We start from the raw sequence: 21,392 nt of genomic DNA on the forward strand, positions 1-21,392 counted from the left end.
TTCCTTTGGAGGATTGGATAGCTTTAGTCAAAGCAGCTGCTGCAGCTGCAGCCAAGAATAAAACAGGGAACAAACCTCGAACCAGCGCTAACAGCAATAAAGATAAAGAGAGAGAGGAGAGAAAATGGTTTAAAGTACCTTCAAAAAAGGAAGAAACTTCAGCTTCCATAGCCACTCCAGAAGCTGAGAAGAAGGAAGACCTGCCCACATCTAGCGAAACATTTGGTACAGAATCTGTTCTTGCGCTCACTCCTCATGGCAGTGCTGAACTCATGTAGTGAATAGGTCAAACCCCTTGGCTACCTGTAGTTTGACTATATGGTTAAATTATTAGGCTTTTTTCCCTAGCGTAATATGATGGTTACGTTTTTTAGCATCTTATAAACGTGGAGATTAATGGTCTAAGATGGGTACTTGATGGTGGATGCCCTCAATATTCTTTGATAGAAATGAGTCGAGATTTTAATTTGTAACTTCTTGGTAGTAGGTTTTTGGTTTTTTTGTTTGTGTTGTGTTTTTTCTTTGACTTTTTAAATGCTTCTGCATGTATGTCAGTATATAATATGGGGGAAAAGCAGTAAGTCATTCCCTTTCTGCTTTTCTTTCCTAAAGAATAACTGCTTAGCAGTTTTTTATTTCTAATATATCTGTCTGGAGAGATTTGTATTTTTCAAAGTTCTTTGTCAAGCACTAGATTAAAAAAAATAAGTGCGAAGTATTTTTACTGTTTTGCTATTTAAAGAAAAATTGTGTGTTTTAACGTTGCATTATAGATAAACTCTCATATATGTATTCTATTAAAAGTAGGACTTCATGTAGAGAACGTTCCAAAGATGGTCTTTCCACAGCCAGAGAGCACATTATCAAACAAGAGGAAAAATAATCAAGGCAACTCCTTTCAGGCAAAGAGAGCTCGACTTAACAAGATTACTGGTAAACTACGATGCTTCTTTTTGGGGGGAATGGAGGGTTGGATTTTAGAGTAGTTTGTTTTTAATAAAGCAAAATGTGTCTTTTGGTTTAGTGTAACTAACTGGTTAATAGGGAAGACAGTTGCTTTATGTTTCTTCAAGATCATCTTTCAATACTGTCAGCTTTTTCTGTTGTGAAATGTGAAAAATATCACATATCCTCTACCTACCTCACAGGGATGTTGTGAGGATTGATGGGGTCAAAGGTTACAAAATTCCACAGTTTTTAAATCACCTTGTGGGTAGAAGTAGTTTATGTCAGAATTGAATTAACTGCTTTTGTCAATCTGAGGTGACATAATGTCTGAGGTTCTAAATGTTATTTTACAAACATTCTTACTCTTGACCAGTCTCATTAAGGATGGTAACATATATGGTTCGAAAGATGGATACTGAGTTAAATTCAGTTTCTGAATCTGTTAATTCCTGATGGACAAGTACTTCTATAAGTTCTTTTAGTTTCTATCCTTATCTTCAGGTTGGTCTCTAGAATCTGGGCTTCTGTCTCTGGGCTTTGTTGTAATTTAGGAAGTAGTTTGCTAGGATGATGAAAAACAGTGAGAAGTCTAGCTTGGTTAGTGTTTGTCGAAGAAGGGATTTAAGTTTTAAAATTGGGGCCAGTCATACTAGGCCTCATCACTTCCAAGACTTATTCAGCCTAATGATCTCTGGTCTTAAAAAGAAATTGTAAACATATCCAATTTTTGATTTTTCTGAGTATATGTTAAAAGGCGAGCTAAAATACTTTATTCAGTCGTATGTTCTTATTTTAAGGACAAAATGGTTTTCAGTACCTTTGGCCTAATAAAGCTATATAAATCTTTGTTGGCATTCTAAATAATTTAAAGAAGATTGATTTCGTTGTCAGATCCAAGAATAATGTAAATTAAACATTTTGACCATTTTCTAAAGAGTGGAGGAAGCCCACTGAAAGATGCCTCTGCAGCTGAGGGTTCCTTAGAACCCCTGTTTAAGTATAGTCTTCATCTAAGTGATTATCGTTGGTTTCAGCAGGTGAGAATATTTAGTCTTTCTACTTGTTAATATTATTTTTGTGCCTTTCTCTGATAAAGAATATATTTGGCCCCAGGACAGGAAATATTTCAAATCAATTCACCCATTCCAACTTTTCCTTAGAAAATGTTAGCTTTGGAGAAAGCCAAAATGTTATCCAAGTGGTTATTATGATGGCAATTTGAAACTTCAGTTTTGCATTAGAATAATGGAATCCAGTGCTTTGTACGGTGGAGAAGTGAAATAGTGCTTCTAACTCCTGTGATACCAAGATTGAAACCACTCTATTGGAGGAGCCAAAATCGAGGAAGATGGAAATGACACTGACACTGCACCTGCCAGCTTGCCAACATCACAGTTTTTCCTACAATCTGGATAACCCGATTTTAGTTTCAGGCAATATACTGTTAGATGTGCATTACTGGACACACAATGATGTGTTATCTCCACATGGCTTTGAAAAGACAATAGTGGGAAGAAAAGAACCATTTTACCATGTACCTCAAGGAAGTTCTAATACTGGTTGCTTAGTAACACCCTGTGCTTCTGTGGAGGGACTTTGTCTGCACTTCTTGAGAATCTCAAATGGACAAGTGATAGTTTGGTAGCAGTAGAGAAGCGTAAGGTTTTACGAAAGTGAAACTGTTATGATCTTTTGCTTTTATTTACTCAGAAGATTTTGATGTATGTTAATCCTTTTAATAGTTCATCTCTCTGCATCTGTTTCTGATTTCGTGTTACAACTCTATCATGCAAAAACACAATAGATAATATAAGATTGTCTTCAATGGTTGAAACTCAGGCTTGCCTCTGTACAGTAAATTTCATTTGTAGACCATAAGAAGAGATGAGAACTAATATAAAATAGTGATTTCATTGTGGAATTATGGTGTATTTTAAGTTTATCACGCTCGTTTATGTGTCTTTTTGTCCCGTCACTGCTGAGAGGAATAGGGCGTAGTCATGGCAGCATCTCATGCTGCTCTGATGTATTTCCCCCAACTCCGTTTTATTTATTTTTTGAATAGTTCTAGTTGGAAATAAGTGGACCAGCCACTGGATAAAATTAATTTATTCACTGTCTCTGTTCCCTTCCCCATATACACACCCTACAGAGATTCTACACCTGATTTCTCTGCAAGGAATGGTATAGGATGGCTCTGTTCAAGGTTTCTGATTACGTAGACATTGAAATTACAGTTGTATGGTATATATACATGTTCTTCCAGAGTCTGATTTTTCGTTATGTAATGTACCTCATTGATAGTTATGTACTTTATGCATACTGATTTAGAATACACAATTTTACAAAAAGGATCAAGAGTCCTACTTTGGGACAAAGTGGCAAGCAAATTTGAATAGCTTTTAAAATACAGGCTGTCAAGGGAGTAAAAGAAGAAACATCAGCAGTTGGTACGTGGTCTGTTTGTAATAGTTCTAGGAGTTCCTAGAAGTTCAGCCAGCTGAGAGATGTTTGTGCAGCTTAACGAATTTTAAAAATAATTTTAAAAACAAGAGGTTTGAATTGGCCAGTAATATCTTGTTGATAATAATATCAGGATTATTTGATTCTTAATCTCAGCAAGAATGTTGCGTTTTTGGAATCCCTGGATGAAAAGTAAACCACAAATTTAGCCATTTTGTTCTTTCTTTCCTCCCGTTGGCCATTCCGGGGTGCTCTGGTCTCTATTCTGTTTATTCCTTTGGCAGGGAGAGACCAACTATATATTTTATAGCTGAAGTAGCGTATTGAGAAATTGTAACTTTGTGGCTGGGACTCATGAATACTTGATACTCTACCTGATGCTTAAGTAATTTTTTAAACTATATAATGCATTCTGTTAAAATAATTACTCTGTAGATATATTCTTCTGGAGGAGGACCTGTTAGTAATATATTGATAATTAATACATATTTGCAAATAACTAAAATTAATTTCATTTCTATCTATGTTTTTCCACTTCTTCTCATTGTCTGAGGACATTGTATTTCTCCCTGGAATGTTAGCAGGTCAAGATGCAGATTTTGGACTGCCTCTTAAGGCGGCAGTCATCAGAGTCCTCTCCTCGAGGACACGTTTTATTTTTTGCCCCCTTTTGCTGTTTATATTTGGTAATTCTTTTATAAGTTGGTATGCATGTGAAGTATGAAAAGCTTTGTACTGATCATGTTTGAGGTTTTTTGTGAGGAAGATTGGCCCTGAGCTAACATCTGTTGCCAATCTTTCTCTCTTTTTTTTTCTCCCCAAAACCCTAGTACATAGTTGTATATCCTAGTTGTAAGTCATTCTAGGTCTTCTCTGTAGGATGCCCATGGCTTGATGAGCGGCGCTAGGTCTCTGCCCAGGATCCGAACCAGCGAACCCTGGGCCGCTGAAGCAGAGCGCACAAACTTAACCACTTGGCCTCCGGGCCGGCCCCACATTTGGGGCTTTTGAATTCACTAGATACCAAGTATTTTCTAATCTCATTTTAAGTATTTTTTTATTAAATACTTTTTATATGAACATTACAAAGCTTTATTTTTCCTTCACAAACCATTAAATGGGAATTGCTTTTAATTAGTTGGATCTGTAATATCCTAATTTAAATTCACAGAGTATAGCTGAATTATTTGGTTTCTTTTAAAACTTGTAGTACCTTATTTCTAATTTTGTAGTTTGTGATCTATTCCACCTATTGATGAGATTTAAATAGCATTTCTACCACTTATATGAAGGGAAACAACATATAAGATATTTAATAGCTTGAATAGCAAATATTTTTCTTTTTTGAATAATTCTTAGAAGTACAACCTCTACTCAGTTCCCTGCAAAAGAAGAACTTGATTCTCTAATTATTTTTCTCTGTATTTCAGTAGTATTGATTCTCAAAATATTAGAGAAGAAAAACCTTGTGAATGTGGTTTTAAATGTTAAAAACATACTCAATGCCATGTATTTTTCAGTCATCTAAAATTACGTTTAGAAGTTCTATATAATTATGATTGAATTTAAGGTTTATAAACTTTTTTCCATAAAATTATTTATATATTGGGTTGTTTTCCCCATTTAAGTATATTCTTGATATTGTGTGAGACTGGAATGAACTATGTAGATTGTTATCTCAAACTGGACCAAGTACTAGTTTTAATACCATTCATTGATGTATCAAAATCGTTGTTTTACACTATGCCTTTTCTCTTCTACATTACAATTCCAAGGGCTAGATGTTCAACTTTCCAATCAAGGAAAGGTGCCTTTTGCCTAATTTAACACTTAGCTCTAATACTACTTAAACAGTACAATTTTAATTTGCATTCCTGCTTAGAATACTTAAAATCTTTGAAATAGTTATCTGAAAAAGTCAACAGATGTTGCCACATGGATAGCTCAAATTTATCTGGTCTTTGGGGGCACCTTTTTTCTCCTTTTAAATATTCTGTAGACAGCTTCAATAATGTAGGTGGTGTAATTTCTGTAGTAAGTTATTAAGTTGTTGATTGTTAAACATGCTTCCTTTGAAGCAAAGGTTTTGTGTGGTCAACTTTGAAATGACACAAAAATGATTTTGATGACATTTTGTGCACTTGGTGACCATAAGCAAAAAATAAATACTTGTAATTATACAAGGGTTATAAACCTGACTTCATTGCATTTACCTCTTAGGTGCTTAGCGAAGAATCTGGACCAAGTAAATGCCTTTAATTTATAAATTAAAGCAGATTTTTAATGCCTTGTAAAGGTAATTATATATGCTCCAGATAAAATAGTCTGTCTTCTAAAATTGAGAATTAGTGGTATACATTGGAGAAAATTGGAACTCCCAAATTATTTTATCATTTGTATAATGAGGCTGGAATATTAAGTAAGTTCAAATGTTGTAGGGAGGACCCACACTTTTTTTCCCAACCTAAAATTGATCCATCAATATTTTTGGCACTTTTGTAAACAGATAAACTACAACTGAGTATAGAGATAAACCCACAAAGCTTAGGTTAGAGGATCCAAGTGAAATTAAAAATTGGGAGCATTTTTTTTAGCCAATAATACAACAACAACAGTCTTATTTTATATTTTAGATGTTTGGAAGGATTTCTCACATCTTAATGTTCTGTATTTTATTTCAGTTGTGTAGACAAAGCCCATATTCTGAGTATTAACAATCTGAGCAGTCTTAGGTTTCTGAACATTAAGCCATAGAAGTTAAATTTTTATAGAACAAATGTACATGCATGTGGTTGTTAAAGGATATCTTTAGGAGTAATATAAAAAGTAAAAACAACTGTGTCTAATTCTCAAGTTCTGATTCAGTCCCATGAGTCCATATTAGGGGCCTTTGTTTTTTGACAAAGTAAACTTTTTTTGACAAGTAAACTTGTGAGAATATTTACTTCCTAGATATTGGAGAGTATGGGGAATTTCAACTGCTAAAATTTTTGAGAAGTTAATTAGGGTGAAAGTCAGTATTTTTTCTAATAAGCCATTTCTGTACAATTTTTCTCAAGGTTTGTTGGCATCCAAAGCTGTTGGGGTGGATGGTGCTGAAAAAAAGGAAGACTGCAATGAAACGGCTCCAATGCTGGAGCAGGTATGAAATGGTAGCATTTGATTTTTTCCAAGGTTCCCAACTGGAATGATCACGGAGCTATAGTATCCACGTAACTGAGATTGCCCTTTTGGTTAGATATGGGAATGGGAAGCTAATTAATTGATGATATATTTTTAACTCTGCCTCCTCCAAGGTGTACAGATAAACTACAGACGTCATTAGCGTTTGTTTTCAATAGACTGGCATTAAAGCCTTTGTCTCCAACATTTGAAGGCCTGGAGACAGGCATCCCAGGGTATAAGCTTCCAGCTGGATCACCTTTAGCTTACAAAGAGACCCTTACACAAATACTTTCCATTTGTGAGTTAAAACAGGGTTTTTTGACATCCAATAAAGCTTCTTTTGTAAGAAGTTTCTTTTATATTGTAACAATTGGTGTTGTTAGACTGGCTATGTGTTTTATGAATTGATCAATGAGCCATACATTTTTGCTAGGATGTATATTTTAATAACTACAAAAAAAGAGAATTTAGAAAAACTATTAAGGGTCTGTCTTTAAACCACCTAATAGAGGAATTTAAGAGTGAAGGTTGCAGCTGCTGGGTTTGGCCTTGGCTGCCTTCGGATTCCCCACAATACGTGTACATAATGAACTGTGCATGCTTTACACTCTAAGGGCTTAACTTCTCGGGCACTGTAAGACTCTGAGAACACAGTGATAGCCATAACTGCATTTCCTTGGTTCTCCTGTTTTAAAATCTGAGCCTTAATGTAGTTTTAATATATCTTTTTTGTATTATTTTAATTTTCTTTATTAGTAGCCTAATAAAGAAGACTTTAAAATGAATATCTTTTGCTCTTCTCTATATGCATTTTAAAAAATAGTCCAAATTTAATTGATATTGTATTGAGTTTTTCAGGGTTATTTTAGGCCTGATTTGATAAGAGTGCGTTGTTTTGGTGCCTCCATTAATGTTGTATTAGATCAATGGTCTTTTAAATTGATTAATATGTCAGCAAATCACACCTTCTGATTTTCTGTGATCATCAAACGGTTAAGTCTTTGCCGTTATTGTCAGTATATCAACCAAATTTTAAATGACTTTTTTACTGTGTATTACTATATTCAGCATCCCAGATAATAACAATATTTTGTATCTTCACCACTGTTTATGGTATTCTCAGAATGCAATAAATCAGGGACTTGGGTAATAAAATGTTTCTGGAAAATTCATTACAATGTCAATCTTTCATTATGCACAATCTTGCTGAGGTGAATGTGATTGTGAAAATTATTTATTATATGTGAAAGTTAGTGTAGAGGGCAGTGCCCATTTCAGAGAGAAGTACAGAAAACAACATTTTGAAATTGAGTTTAAAAAAAGTAAGAAAGAAATATTGGGTAACTCGGCTGTTTCTCTTTGCATAATTAAAACATTTTTGAGAGTCCTTGCCAGTTTTGTAACAAAGAGACCAATAATCATTAATGAAAACTTTGTAAATTATTTTAGATTTTTAAGGAACATCATGCTGCTCCCTCATTTTTTGTCATTCAGGTTGATTTCAATGTGGAAATGTTTTGTAATCAAACTTAATTTTTATGCTAAGTGTTTGCCCTGCTTCAGAGTTAAAAAGCCGAGTTATAAAACTCTTAATTATATCTCAATTGGTATCAATAATAGACTTAAAGGAGAGGTATTGATGGTCACTGACCTCTGTTGTCCTGATGAGTAAAGTCACGTCATTCACGACATAGATCTATAACAGGCCTATAGCCAAAACTTACTGTGTTAATGAATTTATTTTATTTACATAAAAAAAATTCAAACTCTGTGGTCTTGAACCCCAATTCTCAGATTATTAATTATAGATTAATTGTATTAGGGAATTGTCATGTTATATTTACTTTTGGATAAAACCTGCATTAGATGCATAATTCAGTAAGTTTTTAAAAATGTTAATTTGTCCTTGTTTAGAAGTTAAGCACCTTATCAAGATATTAATTTAAGTTTTAAAATCTTGTTTTATAACTTTGTAACTCAAGAGTAATGGATGCTGTAGTGATGTCTCTCACAAATGTGAAGATGAACAATAAAATTGTTGATTTACAAGGAATGGCTCTAATTACTTTTCTGGCAACACCTTTTATGATAAGCTTAGGAATCCTTTCCATTTATGGAGTACTTTTTCAAATGATTCATCTGCACTTGGACACATGTGATCAGTAAATTCAAGAATAGCAAGGATGACAACTGAATGGGACACTTGACACTAGCCCTTTTATGTGGTATGTTCAACATGCCATCTGTAGAACATTCGAAAATGCCCTACTTAGTTATCAAATATACACTTTTTTTTCCACCATAATTTGAGCACCTTGTATTTTAATGGGAACAGAAAGCCTTTTGATCCCCAGACAATTATCTTTCATATTCCAGACAGCTGCAGACTACAGACCTGATGGTCATCCCTCACAAAAGATCGAAGTAAAAAGGGTTTTTGGGGACAAGCATGTTTTTTATAGTGCTAGCAATTGGATTCTTTCTAGAATCTTGTCTTAGTATAGATTTAAATAAATGTGTGTCTCCTATTTTGCTCTCAGATACGTCTATCAGAAAGACACAGTTTAGGCATTCCCACACCATAGATTGCGAATCCATCCAATGTGGCTATTCTCTGTTGTCTTTGGACACATTCATATATATTTTCACATATGTAGGAAATTTACTGCCAAGTGATTAAAGATATTCTTTATGAAAGAACTGACAAAGTTCTAATTTTTTTTTAAAAGTATCAGTTGGCAGGAAGAAGGTAAAAACTCTCATCTAAGAATGCGACGTATTTTGTTTTTAAATCCAATGTTTTTAACTTACACTTGGTTTTACTTCTTGGTTTTTTTTTTTGTTGCTTGTTTTGTATTGTTTTTTTAGTCTTTTAACTCTGTATTGCTGGTAGCTTTGATTTCATGATGCATTATGCTTATGAAACTCTAGCTTTCAGCACTAAAATGAGTTAAAGATAATGTTTCGTTAATTTGGTCATTGTTTTCCTGTTGAGATCTTTCTTTAAAGGGAAACTGTCTACTTACACCTCCACATTCAACTTGATAAAGTAAATTATTTTATAAGAAAACATCTGAAAGTCAAAAGCTTGTGTATTCCTCTAATGCTCAAAAACATGAAATTCTGTTTATTTACCTTATTATTATTGTCATTGATAATTATGGTTTTAAAAGAGATATGTTTCAGTTTAATACTGAAGATATTTGTCCGTTAAGATAACATTTTGTATCTTGAAAATATGTATAATATATTTTTAAAAAACCAAGTCTAGACTAAAAGTTGACAGCATCCCTTTAAAGACAGCCTATTCAACTTTTAGTTAATAATTTGTGGGGTTCCTTTTGGTTTTTCATTTGTAATAGAAATGTTATATGTTGCTTAACAATGTTTTTGGATACTAAAGTTGCTTAACAATCAAAATAGAATACAAGAAAAAAATGAAGAAACCAAAATAAAAATATCAATTTTTTATTATTTATTCAGGCGATTGCACCTAAACCTCAAAGTCAGAAAAAAAATGAAGCTGACATTAGCAGTTCTGCCAACACTCAGAAACCTGCACTGTTATCCTCAACTTTGTCTTCAGGGAAGGCTCGCAGCAAGAAATGCAAACATGAATCTGGAGATTCTTCTGGGTGTATAAAACCCCCTAAATCACCACTTTCCCCAGAGTTAATACAAGTCGAGGATTTGACGCTTGTATCTCAGCTTTCTTCTTCAGTGATAAATAAAACTAGTGAGCACAGATTTTTAAAAAATAGTTACTTATCCTATAAGATACATTAAAGACAGTTTGATTGTAGTTATATTGTATTTTTATGAAGTTGCTTTTTAAAACTCAAGTGGCTATGATAGGGAAGGCTTGAAACTTTCAGGGGCAATAGCCATATACAGTTCTGGCTGATTTGTTGTACAGACTGTACTGCTGGTTGAGAAACCTTACCATTTAATAACGCGAATTCCACTGTAGTTTGACTCTCCTCAACTAATAATCCAAGCGCAATGAGAGGCCTGATTCATTACAAAAAAGAAAAAAAACAACCCAGAAAGAGAGAGGAAAAGACCCAAGGTGGATGCTTTTCCTTAACTCCTAAGACTTTCTTATGGATAGGTTTCTTGTCCCCACTTGCCTGTACCCCTCTGCAATATCTTTTATTCTTATTCTAGGATTTAGAATGCAAGCTTCAGTTTAATGTTATTAATGAGAAGAATACTACTTGATCTTATCTTTAAAGATTTTACTGTTTCAATACTACTCATCTTTCAAGAGTTAACTTATTCTTTTTAAAAATAGTCTTCCACCATGGGTCTGGAGATGTATATGACAAAATTTGTGTTGACCTGTGTTTCTCGTGTTAGTTTAGAATTCTAAGTTAGAGACATAGGTAAAACAGTGACCAGCTAAGTCACTGGGTAAGAGATGCTTTTCTTTTGCTCTTCGTGTAACAAGTGAATTAGTCACCTGAATAGTAAGTGACTATGACTTGTTTTGTTATGAACTCTTCCATAGCATATCTTCTACAACAATTAAAAATGTTAGCATTAAGAAGACTTTCATCAATCAAATATATCAACCTCCTCTTCCATTCAGTTGCCACATCTTCTACCAAACCGTATTTTTCAGTTTTTGATCAGGTTTTGGTACTTTTTGTTTTGATTTTTTTTCTTTGTAATTACATGAGTAGAAAGGATGGGAACAGAAAAACTGAATGGTTTTCTGATAGTAAGCTTCATTTCATTATGGCATTTATTGTGAAATAATGTCATTAGGAGTCACTACAATGTCGCATGACATTGATAAGTATTTTATTGTGAAATTGTTTTGCATTTTGGTATTATAACCACAATGTTACAGCAATTGAATTTTATTTCATTTTTTTTCAATTATCACTGTCCTTTTAATTTTGATTTTTGTAAAAATACTTTTAAATACTCAAAATGTCAGCCTTTTTAGACCTCTTTTGTTACGTCCTTCTAAATGAACATGAATATTTTGGCCTATGTAATCCTGCCCAGTCTCAATAATAAAAGATGTTTACATGCCGTGTAGAAAGAAGAAAACTAAAGGTTAAGAAAAAGACAAAAATTTCCAAACTTTTCCTTTATAACTAGAAAATACTTAAATGACTCGGCAAGTTAGTTAAAATAAGATAAGACACATGAGGGAAAGAACAGTATTATATGCTGTTATTTGCCCATAATAAGTACTTAAAGCTATTTGTGTTCAATTTTTTTTAATGAATCAGGCCCAAACATATGTTGATAAAAATCCATTTGGGAGAATGAGGGTGGGATAAAATTATTTACATTAGTTTTACTTTGTCAAGTCAAGTAAAGCACTAACTCTACAATGCATGTCAGATTTTTGTCACCTATGCCCCCTGTTTTTTCTTTTTTCCTTAGAATTTCTAGATTTGTAATGTAGCAAAAGGGATATATATATTTTAATCTTTGGCTATACAGAGACTATTTTCCCAAAGGAAAAATGGCAGCTAACACAACGATCTGCAATGAGAGAATTAACTGTACTCTGTCACTTGGGAAACTACCTGAAATTAGTGTTCCATGTTATTTTCTTTTGTTTCTAGTAGGCTTTAGATTTTAGAAGTTTTGATTAACTCTTTTTGTGAATGAGGCACAGTTTTTGCCTTTGATTACTTTGGAACATGCCGTTCCTTGTGGATACCTTACAACATCAGAGGGCAGAATTTGAATCGTTTTTCCCATTTATCTCCTTAAATATTATAAGATGATGCTGGCATGTATCTGCTTCGTGAACATTGAAGATCTTTTTCTAGGTCCTCCACAGCCTGTGAACCCCCCTAGACCTTTCAAGCATAGTGAGCGGAGAAGAAGATCTCAGCGTTTAGCCACCTTGCCCATGCCTGATGATTCTCTAGAAAAGATTTCTCCTCCCTCTCCAGCCACTGATGGGAAAGTATTCTCTATCAGTTCTCAAAATCAGCAAGAATCTTCAGTACCAGAGGGTAATGTATATTGATTTCCTATAGAACCAAACATAAAGAAGATAAAACACTAAGAGATAAAGATAATTAAAATATTAAGAAATTTCTACTTTTTCCTTCTTAATATCTTTTGGACTTAGAAGCACTTCATTTATTCTACAGATATTTATTGAGTGCCACCCTTGTGCCAGGCTCTGTTGAACTTATATAACATTTTAATCCACGTTGATGTTAACTGAGCCAGTTTACGTATGTTAACGTTCTTTTACATTCTTTATTTTGTATAGTGCCTGATGTTGCACATTTGTCACTTGAGAAGCTGGGATCTTATCTTCCTCTTGACTTAAGTCGTGGTTCGGAAGTTACAGCACCGCTAGCCCCAGATCCCTCTTACCATAATGAATGTCTCAGGGCAGAAAAGGGAGAAACACAGATGCTTACAAATCCTTCTTCCAAAGCAATAACTGATGGAAGAGGAGCTCCAACAGCATCAGGTAAAGAGGATTCATTTTACTAGTAGCTAGGCTTGCTTTTATAGGGCATAGCATTTTGATGTATATTTACATTATTTTATTATGTAATTCCTCCTCATAAATGCTTTTAGGTAATGTGTATGGGAGGTAGGGTTTCTGTATCTGAGTTCTTTTCTGTGGCCGTTTACTATCATATTCCCTGGACATACTTATTGTTCTGTCACTTTAATCTACTTCCTTTTGCCTGCTTCTTTCTTATATTGTATTTCTACTAAATAGGAATTATTAGAGCTGAATATAATTACAGAAGTTCTTGGTTTTGAAGCCAGAGCATAATTAATGGTATCAATACTTAAGTTTAAGGATTTTAATAGAATTTAATGTTTAAGAAATACTTAGCTTAAATTTAACTATACACGTGTATCTTAAATATAATCCCATATTTTGGGGTAGAATCTCCCAAATTTAAATGTAATTTGTTATAACATTATTTTGGGTGTCTAGTATATAAAATCAGCCATGCTTGGTAATACATTTTGGGGGTGATTATATGATATTTATCTTAATCTGAAACCATTTAGAGGTGTTTTATCAAGTTGTTATTTTAATCTAAACAGAATATTAATTTGTATTTCTCTTATATGGTTACATTGTTTTATATGGAAGTTTTACAGAATTTTAACCTCAACCAAAGAGTGCGTATAATTAAAAAAAGGCAAATACTAATTTCAGATGCTTTTCCAGTAAATTACTAATTTAGAATTAGATGGATGAAAGAGGTCTGAATTGAGTCAGTTTTGAAATGAAGAAAAACAACTGTTTCTTAATTTGGAGCCAATAGTATTGAGGATAATTGTTTTTAATAGCCTCTTCCCTGAAATCACTTTATCAACTTCTTGGATGAAGCATAAAATAGAGCTTGCTCTTTTCTGGTGGTGGTATGTGTTAAAATAATTGAAGTAACTTAAGAAATATATACTTTTTAGATTACCACCTTTACCTTCTCTTATTCCTTCTTTCAAAGTAAAAATGTAACTAATACTAAATATACAATTGTCTACAATTCCATTTTATCAATAAAGATTGAAGTTATTTTGTACTTGATAGTGTTTCCATATCTTGTTTCAAAAAAATCAGTGCCCAAATCTGAAGATTTATGTTTTGAAACATTTCTTGTCATTTTCCAAATCTGATCAGTTATCTTTTGACTCTGTTTCTAAGCCCCTTCTATCCTTAGGGTAGTTGATTTTTCCTTCCCTTTTCCCACAAGATTTCTGAATTACCATTGGCCCTTTGAGATATCTTTCCTGGTGAAAGTCTTAGGCAGTTCTTTAACAATCTGGAATTTGTTGCCGTACTGAATATGTGAAAAATGTGTTAAAGGTATACTGATCTGTATCCATTTGGGAAATTATTTTTAGCTATGCATTCAACAGAAAGTTATTGGTACTCTTGTAGAAGTGGATGCCTTTGTTTTCATTTTGTCATCCAAATGCTTTCTCTAACAGAGCCAACCAGTTTTAGTTAAGGAGAGAGCCTCAGTTCTGTTGCTATTAGTTTTGTTACTATCTGGGAATGTTAACTGGTTTTCTTATTTATCTGCTGAATGTATGTATAACAGATTCTGAATTATTCTGACCTCGTTAAGGAGTTAAAAGATATGGAAGCTCAATGTATGGAAGAGTGAGCCAGTAACAGTCACAGAAGCGCTGATTTGTGGATGACTTGCCTGTGCCCGGCACTGTGCTAGTATTTTAAATAGATGAGTTTTAGTCTGACATCTTACATCAGCTTTACATTTACTTTTTAAAAACCTTTTTGTTTTAAAGTGTTTTTCAGGTTTTTTCCCCAGAATTGTACAAAACAAAACGACACCCAGAGACTCTGTAATCTACTTCCACCCCCACACCAAATGTTCACGCCTTGTACAGAGCCTGGGGTTTCCATGGAGAGTCTCAGGGAGAGCCTCTTTTTTAGCCAGCAGAAGCAGATATTTAGCATATCGGAAGGGGCTTGAGAAACCACTCTACATTATTGGGTTTTAAATCGTGTGCAAGTGAGCAGGGTTCAGAGATCTACATCCCTTACTTTAGACAGCTTCGTTTGAAACTTACCTTAGAGCAATATGTATTTCAACTTGAGTGGTATTTTTATATTTTTATTATGTTTAATTTAAATTATAGAAATATTTGAAGTAAGATGAATAAAATGCTAGCTTTTTTGAAAAATCAAAAACTTGTATATGGGGATATTAAAGCATAATTTAATAGACTGAAATTGTGTTTTAAATGCACTATAGTATTTTTCTTAGATTAACTCTAGACAGAAATAAGATATTAGCATTAGGAATGGTTGAATATGAGTTGAGAAGCTTGTTTAAATGTATCTGTGTCAGCTACATAATTATTGAGGTGCACTATTGGCTTAAGAGTGTATTTTGGGCTATTAGATGATGACACTTAAAGGTCATTGAGGTTGAATATTTTTTATATGTAAATGAGCCTTTGTATTTTACAGTTAGAGATGAAAAATGATTTGTAAAATAATTCTATTTTGGCTTTTATCGTTAACTAACAACACATTTTATGATGGAGTTCAAAGGTACAAGTTGGTTTTAGATATCAGAGGTTAAATATTAGTTTAAAATTTTATACAGATTATTGAAAACCAGTATACTTTATATGAAGTTTAATATTTCATTTGGATGACCTGAATAGTGTTCATGTCAGAACTTTCACAGAAGTGGAAATGTTACATGGACCTACCGCTCAGGTGCATTTCAACATCTTCTGGATTGCCAGAGGCGGTGATGCCTGAGCAGATCTTTACTGATTGCCTAGTACATTTATCTTGACTTTTTTTTATGTTTAGAACCACATTTATGCTATTTCTAGAAATAATGTAGTCTCAAATCATTATGCCACCACGAAGGAGAAGGTGAAAGAAAGCTCTTGTTGTTTATCAGACACTGGTCCAAGCATTTTACATATCTTGACTCAGATAATCCTGATAACAACACGAGGTAGATATTCTTATTCCTATTTGGCAGATAGGAAACTGAAGCACAGAGAAATTAAATGATGTATTCAAGGTCATACAGCTAATAAATGCTGGAACCAAGATTTTAATCTGGGTAATCTGAAGAAACAAAAGTCATACTTACTTTATCAGTATTTTGAAGTAAGAAATCTCAATTTTTTGTTACAAGTTCAGGCAATAATATAATGTAAACTTTTAGAGGAAAGGAGTTTTATGTAGAGTTTTGTGAGCAATTGTAATTTAAAACATTGTTTCATACTTTTAACCCTTTCTGTTTAAGCTTACATATTTTTCCCCTAAATCTGCAGGAATATCGAAAACAGAAAAAAAAGTGAAATTGGAAGAAAAAAGCTCAACAACATTTGGTATGAACAGAAAGTAATCTTTAAGCAAAAGACTGTAGATGGCTTGACAGTGGGAGGACGTAGTCTGTCCTTACTTTACCTGTTAGTGCTCCTTAGGTGTAAGTGATCATCCGTGTTAGTGTTGGTTAATGTTACTCAGCACCAGATACGTGATTTCTTTATACGTATCTTGTGGTATTACGTGTATTTTTTGTCAAGGGCATCTAAGGCTTTCTCTGAGAACTTTGTGTTTCTGAACATCTTTAAAATTATGGCTATTAAAAAATAAGCTGCCGTTTAATCTTAAGACTTAGAGATGGATGATAAAATAGTCATTTTTTCAGACTTTCTTCAACCTACTTTATAAAAAGTTACCATGTTTTCTGCTGTCTTTTCTATCTTCTGTGCTGTAATGACTAAACATCTTGGAATAATGGATGATAGTCTTGGATATTCTGTGGATTAGCTAACTGGAACCTGGGTCACTGAAAGTTGGTTAAATATGGTTGATAAATTGTAGGCTGAACCATTCTGAGTGGCACAGTAGTTGAATATATGCGTGAAAGAGTTTTAAATAAAACATGGTAGTATGCTGCTTTAGCATCCATTCGTTTTCTTTCAAGTACATGTGATTGGGATAAATGAATTTTTTTGTGCGTGTGAAAAATCAGTTTAATGAAATAAGTGTTTTTCTTTCAGTTTTTAGCCTTCATTTGGTACACACTGGAAAAGTATTGAAAGACTGAAGGAATTATTTATGAATTGATTTAATTTTTTTATTTTTCCAAAGAAAAAAGTTCACGTTTTTTTGTTTTTGTTTTTTAATCTTCTAATATATGTTCTCAGTAAATTATATATGGAAATGCTGAGTCTTGTCAGTCAGATCTTTTTTAAATTATGGAGTTTATTTTTTGCCACATCAGGAAACTGAGTTATATTACTCATTTAAAGATTTTAACCACTGTCTGTGTTAACTTTAAGGTGTCAGGAGTTGGGATTTCTCAACACTGCTAATGAAGACCCCCTCTTATAGTCCAATAAACTAATCAGGAGTTCCAGACTCATGACAGGAACAGTTTAATTGAACCCATCCACTCTGGGCAGGTGACTGGAATAGCTGATTAAAAACGTAAATGCTGCTTTTAGGTTAAGCACAAAGGAACAACTCAGGATCAATCATGATTACTAACTTGCTCACTCTTGTCATTTAGGTAAGAGAAAAGAAAAGGATAAAGAAAGAAAAGAGAAGAGAGACAAAGATCACTACAAACCAAAACAGAAGAAGAAGAAGAAAAAGAAAAAGAAATCTAAGCAGCATGGTAAGGATGCTGAAATGGTGATTTTTCATTTTTTTAATTCTAAGATTCTTTCAGCTTTTCTCTTTTCTTTTACCAAAATGGAGGTATGACAAGATCCCTATTTTGTTGAGAACTGAGAAGTTTTTGTAGCTTTCTTTTGTCTTGATAATTTTGGAAATATGCAACTCCGTTTTACTGAGGTTTGTAAATGAATCCTTGCAACTGGTTAGAGACTTTCATTTCCAGAGTTATGGTGGACTAGATGCTCTAACCAGGCACCCTTCAGTGGACAGAAGTAGTTATTCTCAATCTAAAATTTTATAGCCCCTTCAATTAGCTTTCAGAATTGAGGTTGAAATAAAGATGTTTTTAGAAAAACTTGAAAAAAAACCAAATGATTTTTCTGTCAATAGCCTATCTCTAAAAGATATCTTAATCCTCTACTTGAAGGCAGAAGGAAAGTGATGACAAAAGGAAGGTTTGAGATGCCGGAAGAAATGATGAGCAAAGAAAGTGTAAATATGTGGATAAACCTAAACATTGATTATATAAATCAGTTTGATATGTGGGGAAAAATAAAATGGTAGAGAAGAAAAACATGTAACAGTAATAGTAGCTTGTAAATTGAGAGGAGCATACGTGTATTTTCAGTGTTTTTAAGGTCTTGTATTGTTTTGGAAGAGTAAAAGAAATTTATTGCTTTTAGACTCTAAGCAGTTAAATCTGCATTATAGAATTTCTAACATGAATACTAAAAGAAGAGAAGCATAGGGTATAATTTCCAAAGTAGAGGATAAAAAACTGTGATGAAAAAACCATCCAAAAGAAGGCAATACAAAGAGAAGAACACAGAAAAGAAGAAAAATACAAATTACAAAATAAGACATTAGAAATAAAGCTAAATATATCAGTAATTATGGCTATATAAGGGAGATTATTATAGTAGATTTAAAAAATCCAGTTATATATTACTTTCAAGAGACAATTCTAAACATAGGGATAGAGAGGACAGGGCAATGATGGAAATAAAAGTATGGAAAAAAATATGGTGAGCAGATACTAACCAAAAGGAAAGTTGGAATGCTATATTTATATCAAATCAAATAGTCATTATGGTAAAAATCATTCCTAAGATAGGAGGTTACCATATAATGATAAAGGTTCAGTTCACTTTATATCTTCCTAGATGGGAAATTTCTTTCTTAGTAATTAACAAATTATCTTTCTTAGTAATTAATAAATTAACAGAACTCAAAAGTATATTCTGTGAAGATAAGAAAGATGGCAGCAGCCCAGTTAATGTAATAGGCCTATCCAGGGCACTGAGCTCAGCCGCTACACAATGGACCTTTTTCTTAAACAGACATCAGCATTATTCAAGCTGACCACTGGATGTAGCTTTACGTAAATCTCAACACATTTTAAAGAGTAGTATAATGCAGACTGTGGTTTCTGACTATAATACAGTTAACTAACATCAGGATTAAAGAGAGAGATAGAAAAGCCCCATATGCTTAGAAATCAAGCAACACATTTTTAACTAACTCATGGATCAAAGAACAGTCCAAAGGGGAAATAAATAAGACATTAAGAACCTGAAAGATGATTAAAATATTCTGTATCAAAACTTGAGGATGTAGTTGAATGGCACTTAGAAGAGGAATGTGTATTGCCGTGCATGCTTATGTTGGAAAAGAAGGCTGACAAGCAGCTGAGCCTCCAGCTTAAGTTAGAAGAGAACAAGTGCAAAAAAGTAGAAGTGAATAATAAATGTATGAGCAGAAATTAATGAACTAAAAAAAAAGCCAGGAAAAAATAAAAAAACCCAAAGTGAATTCGTAAAAAACTCATAAAACCAGCAAACTTCTGGAAAGACTAATTAAGAAAAAAAGACAAAATGCACATTTGTGTATTTAGTCAATATTAGGAATAAAGGTAACATAACTACAGATGCTTTAGACATAAAAAGAAAATATAAACAACTTTATGCAACGATCTTGAAAGGTTAGATGAAAGTATGGACAGTTGCCAGAAACCAAACTTAATCAAGAAGAAGATAAAAACCTGAATAGTCTTTAAACCTTAAAAGAAATTTAATCAGTATTTTAAAATCTTCCCACAAAGATAAAGCCCTGCTCCAAAAAGTTTTGCTGCCAAGTTCTACCAAACATTAAAGGAGCAGGTTTATTCCAAACTTATATAAATTATTTCCAAATTTAGAAAGAGGACGTACTCCTATAGTGGGGTGAATAGTGTCCCCCCAAAATGTATGTCCAAGTCTTAACCCCTATTCCTGAATGTGAATGTGACTGTATTTGGAAATAAGATTGTTGCTGATGTGATTAAGAATGAGATCGTCTGGGATTTAGGGGAAACCTAAAGCCAGCGACTGGTGTCTTATAAGAGAAAGGAGAGGGAGATTTGAGATACTCAGGGAAGAAGGCCCTGTGAAGACACAGGCAGCAGCTGGGATGATGCAGCCCCAAGTCAAGGAGCTGGAGCCACCAGAAGGTGCAAGAAGCAAGGAAGGATTTCTCCCTGGATCCTCCGGAGGGAGGTGACCCTGTCAGCACCTGATTTTACACTTCTTCCTTCAGAACTGTGAGAGAATACATTTCTGCTGTTTTAATCCACCAAATTTGTGGTAATTTGTTGGGGGCAGCCCTAGGAAATTAACACAACTCCAAATTCAGTTTAGATGGTTTAAATAACTTTGCTCTCAAAATCAGAAGGGAACAATATGGGAAAGGACAGTCACAGGCTCTTATCATTTGTGGACATAGATGCAAAACCCGTAAGTAAATGTTATGGAGTTAAATCCAGCAATGTGTAAGAAAATATGACCACGTAGGATTGGCATGCGAAGTTGGTTTGACATTAGAAAATCATTTAACAAAAATCACCACAGTAACGGATGAAGGAGAACAAACATTACTATCTCTGTAAATGTAGAAAAACCATTTGATACATGCACGTGTACTTATTTTTTTTAAAAAATACTATGAATAGCTGATTATAACACCTTATTTAGAAACATTAAAGAAGGTCTAAATAAATGGGAGATAATTCATGTTCATGGGTTAGTAGATTGCATACTGAAAAGTTGTCGCTTCATGCTAAATGAAGTCTATAAATTCAATGCTAATTCTGAAACTTAATATGGGAGAGTAAAGAGCCAAAAGTAATCCAGTCATTCCTGAAGAAGAATAAGGAGGAGAATTACTATTCAGCTGTAGTTATTAAGGCAGTGAGGTATTTTGGAAGAACAGACATATTGATTAAAGACGGGATAATCCAAAACAGATCTATACGTATTTCAGAACTTGGTTTGTACAAAGCTGGCGGCTAGATTAGCGGGTAAAGGGTGAACTCTTCCGTACATGGTATTAGAACAATTTATAATCCATACGGGGAAGAAAATGAAATTAGACTTCTACTTTACACCATCCACAAAAATCACTTCCAGGTTGATTAAACACTGAGTGTGTGAAAGGCAAAAAAGATAGGAAAACAGCTTTATAATCTTTGGGCAGGGAAGGATTACTGAACAGAAGGCCTAGCCCTAAAGGGAAAGGTTGGAAATTTGACTGGACTGCAAGTAAGAACTTTGGTTCATCAAAAACATAGAGAAAGTGAAAAGACAACCAAACTGTACGAAGATACTTGCAGCTCATCTGCCTGACAAAGGATTAGTAT

General features: G+C 33.6%; 1 protein-coding gene across 40 annotated transcripts in view; it reads left to right on the forward strand.

The window, feature by feature from the left end:
• Nucleotides 1-21,392, forward strand: part of PHF20L1 (PHD finger protein 20 like 1) — a 70,649-nt gene that overhangs the window by 27,108 nt on the left and 22,149 nt on the right. For 20 of the 40 annotated variants that reach the window (XM_070221290.1, XM_070221296.1, XM_070221311.1 and 17 more), the window contains 8 exons: nt 12-225; nt 805-933; nt 6,471-6,553; nt 10,060-10,312; nt 12,375-12,563; nt 12,830-13,036; nt 16,363-16,419; nt 17,610-17,717. In XM_070221290.1, coding sequence (XP_070077391.1) covers nt 12-225; nt 805-933; nt 6,471-6,553; nt 10,060-10,312; nt 12,375-12,563; nt 12,830-13,036; nt 16,363-16,419; nt 17,610-17,717 — 1,240 coding nt within the window. 40 annotated transcript variants of the gene reach the window in all.

The sequence above is a fragment of the Equus caballus genome, chromosome 9 (assembly GCF_041296265.1).
Source record: "Equus caballus isolate H_3958 breed thoroughbred chromosome 9, TB-T2T, whole genome shotgun sequence".
In the NCBI taxonomy this organism is placed as follows: Eukaryota; Metazoa; Chordata; class Mammalia; order Perissodactyla; family Equidae; genus Equus; species Equus caballus.